General features: G+C 36.1%; 2 protein-coding genes across 2 annotated transcripts; both read right to left on the reverse strand.

Annotated features, from left to right (window-relative positions):
- Window positions 1–1,527: 1,527 nt before the first annotated feature.
- On the reverse strand, window positions 1,528–3,147 carry LOC132917729 (ATP-dependent DNA helicase pif1-like). The gene has a single exon (XM_060978609.1). The coding sequence runs from the start codon at window positions 3,036–3,038 to the stop codon at window positions 1,707–1,709; it is 1,332 nt and encodes a 443-aa protein (XP_060834592.1). The 5' UTR covers window positions 3,039–3,147; the 3' UTR covers window positions 1,528–1,706.
- LOC132925485 (uncharacterized) lies at window positions 3,038–5,816 on the reverse strand. The gene is made up of 4 exons (XM_060989880.1): window positions 5,756–5,816; window positions 5,123–5,624; window positions 3,127–5,041; window positions 3,038–3,062 (listed from the first exon to the last, which is right to left on the reverse strand). Exons 2-4 carry the CDS (start codon window positions 5,235–5,237, stop codon window positions 3,038–3,040), a joined length of 2,055 nt encoding a protein of 684 aa, XP_060845863.1. The 5' UTR covers window positions 5,238–5,624; window positions 5,756–5,816.
- Window positions 5,817–8,428: the final 2,612 nt, after the last annotated feature.

Consider the following 8,428-nt stretch of genomic DNA (forward strand, 5'->3'; position numbering starts at 1 on the left):
AAAACCCCCGTGTGCATGCACATGCCATCGGGCGCGTCCCCGGGGTTGCGGATAGGGGAAAGTCCTGCAGATATGCAGGGTAGCCGCGAAATAAGCCATACCTTCGGTATTGGACGAATAAGCGGTCGTGGACAAGTGCACCCACCGGGAGAGTGATCGACTCCCGGTGTCCCCGTAGATCTGACCACATAACCGAAAACCAAGCAACGGAGATCTGGCTAATCTCCGCCAAGGCCGGCCAGCCAAAACCAACTACAATTATGAAACGTTACAACAATATTGATATAACAAAATCTGAAGCCCTCCTACTGGGAGGGGTCGGACTTCAGATACCGGCAGTCGGGGGAGAGCAAGCGGGCTCCCGAAGGTCGTCATCAAGCAACTGCGAGAAACCCTATACAGAGGTGCCCAGCACGGCCTCTGTATTTGTAAATGCTACTGCTGAGACAGTCGTGTCTGAGGGCACGCGCCGGAAACGGTCAATGTTTAGGCATTGTCAGTATCCATTAATTGAAACCAATAATTTTGATCGATTACTCGATGAAATACAGTCTGCAGTAATTAACTTACTGGATTCAGATGATGAATCGGACGACGGAGATGATGGCCATCGGCACCGTTCACTCGATGTGCGACTACCAATCGCTGTCGGCGATTTTGATTGCGCGACGCAAATGGTGCCGGTCAGCACGCGGTACTTACACCGAATATATCTTGATGGGTGTAAAATGAGTACCGCCACTGCCGTACAGGTTGACGGGACGGTTGTCAACCTGTACGACAGGGTGCCGTCAATCGTGGCAGAAATACCGCCGGCTTGGTCCACAGTGCCGCGAAAGTCGAAGCGTCGGCGGCCCTGGCGTGGTAGGCGGACACGCTTTATACCGCCCATCACTTTGTTCACCACGGGCATCCAGATGGCAGAATCCGTATCGTCCACAGCTGACGAGACTAGGACTCTGCCATCGGACGAGGAACCGGAGAAGCCGGCCGACGACAAGTGGCAAACTTATGACTAGCAACTATGGACGGCGGCAGAGATGAAAATGATACCACTAGAAGAAGAACAATATGGGAACCGTACGACGAACACTTGTGGGAGTTATCTTCTTACGACACCGGTGAGATAATAGATATTCCCTTGCAAAGACCGGAATCGGATGAATGTCATCCAGACGTTGAATGTAACGTGGTAATGGTTATCGAAGAGGAAGATTCCGTCGAAACTGTTTTCTCACCACCTATTATTAAGAAACGTAAGAGCTTTCTGAAATCGATCGGAAGACGATTAATGAGTGTATGCGCAAAATTGTGTTGTTGTGGTTGCAAAGAAAAAAAATAGTTCATATATTTTTAATTTTTGTTATTATAATATTATCACACGATAGACGTTATTGGACATATCATTGCATTTTACGTGCATTGGTATCAATATCGTTAATAATTTTAGTTTTTAAACTTTAATTATAAATTTTTTGGCTCTTTAATACCATCATTATTATTATAATTTTATAAAATACTAGCAGACCCGGCGAACTCCGTTTCGCCACCAGATTCGTTTTATGTAACATTTCGTTTGGTGATTAAAAGATAAAGAAAAAAAATTTTTTTTGTTATATATTTGAAAAGGAAAATATTTATTTCATTTCACAACAGTAATAAATTCATTTCAATTACCTACTAAAATGAAGTGTTATTTAATTGTTTCATTGTAGTGCTCTTTGGTAAACCACATTTTTTGTTTTTTGGTCTGACGTTAACACAAACAAAACGGATGGTTTCCCAACTCGTGAACACGCAACGTATAACTGTCCATGTGAAAAACAATGATTTTCCAAATTTATCCCGCAAACACTAAGCGATTGGCCTTGCGACTTATTAATTGTCATTGCGAACGCAAGGCGAACTGGGAATTGCAATCGTTTGAAGTCAAACGGAAGATCAGTCGGAATCATTGGTATTCGAGGAATACATACATTTTCACCTGCGTACTTTCCGTTAATAATGGTTGCCTCAATTAAATTCGGCATAAGTCTCTTTACCGAAAGTCGAGTACCGTTGCAAAGTCGCGGTGGATTCAAATTACGCAGTATCAAAATAACTGTACCAACTTTCAGTTGCAAGTTATGTGGTGGAAATCCTGGTATCTCCAGAGAGTTCAAAAACTCCGTTGGATAATTTACTACATCATCGGGATTTGTTATTGAATCAACGGATTTGTATGTCACCAAATCGCCAGCAATTTTTGATTGAATGGTGAAATTCAGTGCGTGGACATCATTATTCTTTGCTGCAAGAATTGCTCGTTGACTTAACCAAGCATAATTCTTATAATTCTCACTAATGTTTGGGAAAACATTTTCAATAAGAACTAATTGAGTGTCTACAAATCGGCAAAAGTCGTTGGTAAGAGTAATTAATCCAGATGTCGCATCAACTGGGACTTTTCCATTTCCAAGATCTAACAATTGTTTGGAAAATTGTGCAGCACTTTGATCATTTTGAAGTTGAACTCTCATATTAGTGGTTAGCGATAATGTTTTTACGTTATTCCATAAAGGTGATGCCTTTAGGCAAGCATTCAATTCATCTGCAGGCGTTCCACGGGGAACTACTGGCAACGTCTGCCTGAAATCGCCTGCCAACAATATCATCAAGCCGCCAAAGATGTTGTTATTTCTCCGAAGATCCTTCAGTGTGAAGTTAAGTGCTTCAAGTGATTTCTTATGTGCCATTGTGCACTCATCCCAAACAATGAGCTTGCATTGCATTAACAATTTTCCAATTGCACTGGATCGGGAAATATTGCACGTTGGAGTATCAATTGTGTTTAAATTGAGTGGCAACTTAAGCGCAGAATGTGCAGTACGACCGCCATCTAGAAGAGTCGCCGCAATTCCAGATGATGCTAACGCCAAAGCTATGTCACATCTTGATCGAATAGTGGCCAAAATCAATGAAATGACAAATGTTTTCCCTGTTCCTCCAGGTGCATCCAGGAAGAATAGACCACCAGTATTATTGTCCACCGCTTGCATTAATGTTTTGTATACTTGTTTTTGCTGTTCATTCAGCAACGGAACATTATTTCTAACGAATTCCTGCAATGTATCAACATTGTATTGCAGCTCTCGATTTAATTCTTGGTTGAATGTATCGTGCATCGATCGATTTGGCGCAATCATTCCTACTTCAATCAGTAGCTTGTTTGCAATAGTCAAGCATTGATCCTCAATCAGAATCAATCCTTCATTGTAGATTTCATCGGTTATTTGGATGTCAGGATTATTCGTTTGAATACGCAAGCGATGCAAGATATCTTCACATATGGCGTCTTTGTATTTGTTCCATAACTGAATTGGTTGTGAAGGAAAACATGTGGTGATGATAATTGCGAACAGCGTTCGTATTTGGTACGCATTTGATGAAACAACTGAATCTGCAAGTGTTAAATCCCAATGAGAATCGTTCTCCAGCAAACCCAATAGTTGACATGCTTCTCGATATGTTTGGCATTGGTGGCCATTCACAGTTTTCAAATGCGCAAATGATTTCGGTCCACGTACATTTACTAACAGCAGTCGCAAATAAAAACATTCATCGTTTCTAGGATGAACAGTGTACATACGACCTAGTGCATCAGTTGAAAACACCTGTGGCCAGTCTGGAACTGGGGTTCCTTGTTTGCGACGTTGGAATTTCTTTGTTGATTGATTCCAAGTGTAATACTTGGGCATTTCAACGTACATCAGCGTCGCTGCGAATGGATCTGCTTCACACATTGCAAAGAAGCTAGTCAATGTTGTCGATGGTGGTCTCTCAGCTCGTTGTGCCGCATTAGCCTCAGTGAAGTAAACTCTTTGGCCATTTTCCAAATGCACTGCTAAATGTACAACTGTGGGATATCTTTCATGAATTTGAAATGACAATAATCGCCACAGTGCTTCATTAGTACTGACGTATCTGCCCATTTGGAAGTTGCTGATTTCGTCATTCACATTTTCCGACGCAATACCAAACACAGCCATGTCGCTGCCTTTTGTGACGTACTTGCACAAATATTTGATTGATTTGGCCGAATGACAACTCTCAACGTTTGCATGTGTTTCGAAAATTCGTGATAGCAGCGGGCAATATGGTACAATGAATTCATTTCCGATCTCAATCTCTTGATTTTGAACTTTAACTTTGATAGTTCGACCGTTATCTTCTTTTGAACGCCGACGATAAACTGGATATCCATCGTTCCCTGTGACTGCTTCAGCAACTAACGGTCGCGGATATCGTTTTGTGCACTTTCCATCAGCCATGCAAGGCGATAATGGATTTAATGCACCGCACGGTCCATGCACCATCTGTGTCGTCACAATGTCGTGTAGACGGGGATCAGTGACTGGATCAGGAATTTCAGCTGATATGATGTCATCCACTTCATTTGAATGTAATTTGTTCAGCAACCAAATTAGGATATGAGCATGCGGTAGTCCACGCTTCTGCCATTCCACCGAGTACATATAACAACGTGTGTCACCAAAAACTCGATACTTAGTAAGCACATCCATCATAACCTTGAGTTTTTGCTGAAATACTCTGGCGATTATGTCATGGCGATCTTGCGGTTTTTGACCCGGTTCCAACTCGCGTTCAATTTCCGTCCACTTCGGATTGCATGTGACCGTAATAAATAAATCCGGAGTTCCATAATTTCGCACGTACGTCATAGCGTCTTGAGCGTATTCGTGCATGTGGCGTGGGCTTCCGATATAAGTTGATGGGAGAATCGTCAGTCGTCCAATATTCTGAACATCACCATCTGAATGAATAGCATCACGCAAGTGTATATAGTCCTCAGATCGTAGCTTTGGCTGATTGAATCTGATGAACGCTAAACGTTCGGTCTCGACTTTGACATACATGTCAACAGCGAATTGCTGGAATAGCCGACCGCACTTCAGAATGACATTCTCCTCATGTGTACGAATCATCATACGATACGCATAGTAATTCATTGCGCTTAGATTTTTATTATTCGTTGATACTCCTGAAAATGCAAAATTAAATGAATTGTTAATGGAAACCAATAAAAGTAATAATGGAAATAATTAGTGTGTGAATATTGTACCTGTAATTGGATCGACCATCTTCAACGTGATGTCGTATCCGTCTTGCCCTTGCCAATAAATGATTGGATATTGTAACGCATCGTACAAACGATGTGTCTCGTTTACACGATGCATGATATTGCTTCTTCGCTGAACGACAATGTCTCGTGATTTAGTTGGATCGCCAACAATAATTGCAGCAACATCATTAACGGTGGGTGCATTGAATCTTCGCACATGTTCACCTGTCGGAGTTCAATCCGCTCTTATGACAAATTTGTGCGTATCCGATGGCATTCGTTCCAATGCTGTTTTGAACATATTAACCACAGCATTATTAGCGTGAAAAAATGCTTGCAACTGTTCAATAATTCGTCTCTTTAACTGTTGTGCTCCCTGTATATTGCACCGCACGTTCAGCTGATCCACCATCGACGAAATGAAATATATTTGCAGAAATTGATGCGGTTCATCTGGTGTTGGCACCATTGAACCATGCAAATGATATATTTGACCTTGTATCTGTAATTGCAAATAATCATTAAAATTTGTTCATGAATACATTGTAAATCGTGTGATGGTGTAGTGTGTGGTGTATATGAAGTTGTTATGTGTTGCAATTATGTGTTGGTTATGTGTGTTGTATCTTTTACCTTGCAAGTCGGCATGAAGCCGCCTTCTCGAATGATATTAGCTCCAAAGGAAAGCAGTTATTGAATGATTATTCTGAATATTTTTATATTTTACCTGACGTATTATAATATGTAAATGTTTTACTACTAGTAGTTGTTTTGTTAGAAATCTTTAATATCTATTAAAATGTATAGCTGGGGTCGGCAATTCGCGGCCTGTGAAGACATTTTTTATGACCCGCACAAAAATGATTAATTTTTGTGTTTTATTTTTATTTAGTAATATTTTTCCTATAATTTTCAATGTTATTTAATTTTTTTTCTTCATAAATAAAATCTAATATAATCGTTAAAAGTCAACGTTATACCATATATTTATATAGTCAGTTTAATCTATACAATTATAGTCTATAGGACTATAGATGGTATAGTATAATTTTTGTATTATTTATCTTAAAGTTAATCCATATCATTTTTACAACAATTGTTTTATAATTAAACATAGTTTTCTAATAGATCTTTATATTTTAACAATGTAATTATCTTTGTATAGGTTAAGTTAGGTTAGGTTAGGTTAATTTTGATGAATTATTTAATTTTTGTGCATTATTATTAAATAATTTGTCATTCAGGTTAATTAATTGATTATATTATTTATACTTATTGTTTGATACTTTATTATTATTTAGGTATATTATACATTTTTAAATTTGTATCATCATAAAAACCTATATAATTTTTATAAAATATTTTTATGTATTCATATTTGTATATACTTTTACTTTATTTTTACCTTTATTTATTTTAAATCTTTTTTATACCTTTGTATTATTATTATTATTATTTATTGTTTTGATAAAATTCATTGAATCTTTTATATAATATTGTTGTTTATATTATTATTATTATTAATTTTTCTTGTTATCTTATTATTTTATGTTGCAATGTATTTTTTGCTTTACATTTTCTATAGTATTTAAATTTATTATTATTATTATGTATACAGTGAAATTTCCATATAACGAAGTAAAATAAGCAATAAAAAAAAATTCGTAAAATGGAAGTTCGTTATATTATAGAAGTTTTACTGTAATTAGATAGTTTTTTATGTTCATCATTTATTCATTATATATAAAAATATGTATAATATAGTATTGGGTTATGTTACCCATTATTTGCGCAGATAACTTGTTTTATAGTTGCAACCTATGAATCTTGCCCACACACAATATCACAGAAAAAATATCAAATACTATTTATTTTATAAACAAGTTTGACTTTTAAAAATTATAGTCATATTTTTATATCTAATTTAGCTAAAAGTAAAAATGTTAATTAGTCTCAATTATTCAAAATTAAATGATTTAATTTAATTCCCATACTGTATATTATAGTTTTATAATATTAAAAAAGCATCAATGCAGGTTTGAAACATTCAAATGTAAGAAAGTTAAGTGAAAAATGGTAAATAGCAGGACATTGACTGCTGTACATCAGCTTTTAAATTTTTTAGTATTATGGGCGTGATAAATTTGAATAAAATTGTATTTCATTATATACGAAAAATATTTCTAATTGTAATAATTCTGTCAGCTTATGTCATAAACTATATTTCATGATACATTTTTTTTTGTACACATCTATGAAAGTCATTCATTTTACATTATTTTAAAACTACGATTGGCAGGTACAATTTTTAACGAAAATATTGGAATTACTATATTATTAGTAGGTACTTAATAAATGATTATATCAATTTATAGAACTAAAAATATAATAACATCTTTATGTAAATATAGATTATGTATTCAGTATAGAATCGAAAACTTTTATGAATTTAGTTTTTTTTTTTTAATAAAATAATGATTATTGAATATTTACAATCTATACTATATATATATACAATGGGTAAATGTGAAGGAAGAATGACAGTGATGAGGTGGTGAAAAGTGAAGCTCACAGTACTGATAATTTTTATATGAATATTAGATTATGTAATTACTAATTAAAAATTATTGAGAAAGTTCTGGACTATTTCTGGTTTAGGCGTCTGGTTGGGTTACCTGGAAGTTATTTAATGTGCAGTCGGGATATGAATTGGTTTGGGCGCCTTGCATTTTCGAGTGGAGTCTTTCTTAATAGGTGGCTGCAGTCTTGTTAATGAGTGGAGCTTTGAGGTCTTCATGTAGGGCGATGTTTGTGACGAACCGTGCAGGAGCATTGGTGACCATACGGAAGTAGATGAATTTGAACGCTTGAATTGTTCTGAGATTTAAGGGTTTAGTAGTGCCCCAGAGGGAAATGCCGTAGGACCAGATTGGTTGAGGGAGACTTTTGTAGAGAAGTAATCGGTTAGATATGTTCATAATACGAGTATTATATATGAGGAGAGGATAAATTAGGTGTAGCGAGAGTTAAGTTGTTTACGTTTGATTTTGAGGTGGGGACCACAATACCACATGTATAAATTTAGTTTAAATTTTAAAAGGTTATAAAAAAAATATTTTTATAAATTTTCAATGTTTGAAAATGAACTATTTGTTAGGACCTAGTTTTAAATTTTAAAGTATTTTTACCAATTCATAGAACTTGGACACTCAGTACCTTGGACAAAAATGTATATACCATAATACGGACACTTTGTACTATTATATATACATAATACATACAAACATACATAATATAGTAAAAACA

The sequence above is a fragment of the Rhopalosiphum padi genome, chromosome 1 (assembly GCF_020882245.1).
Source record: "Rhopalosiphum padi isolate XX-2018 chromosome 1, ASM2088224v1, whole genome shotgun sequence".
Classification (NCBI taxonomy): Eukaryota; Metazoa; Arthropoda; class Insecta; order Hemiptera; family Aphididae; genus Rhopalosiphum; species Rhopalosiphum padi.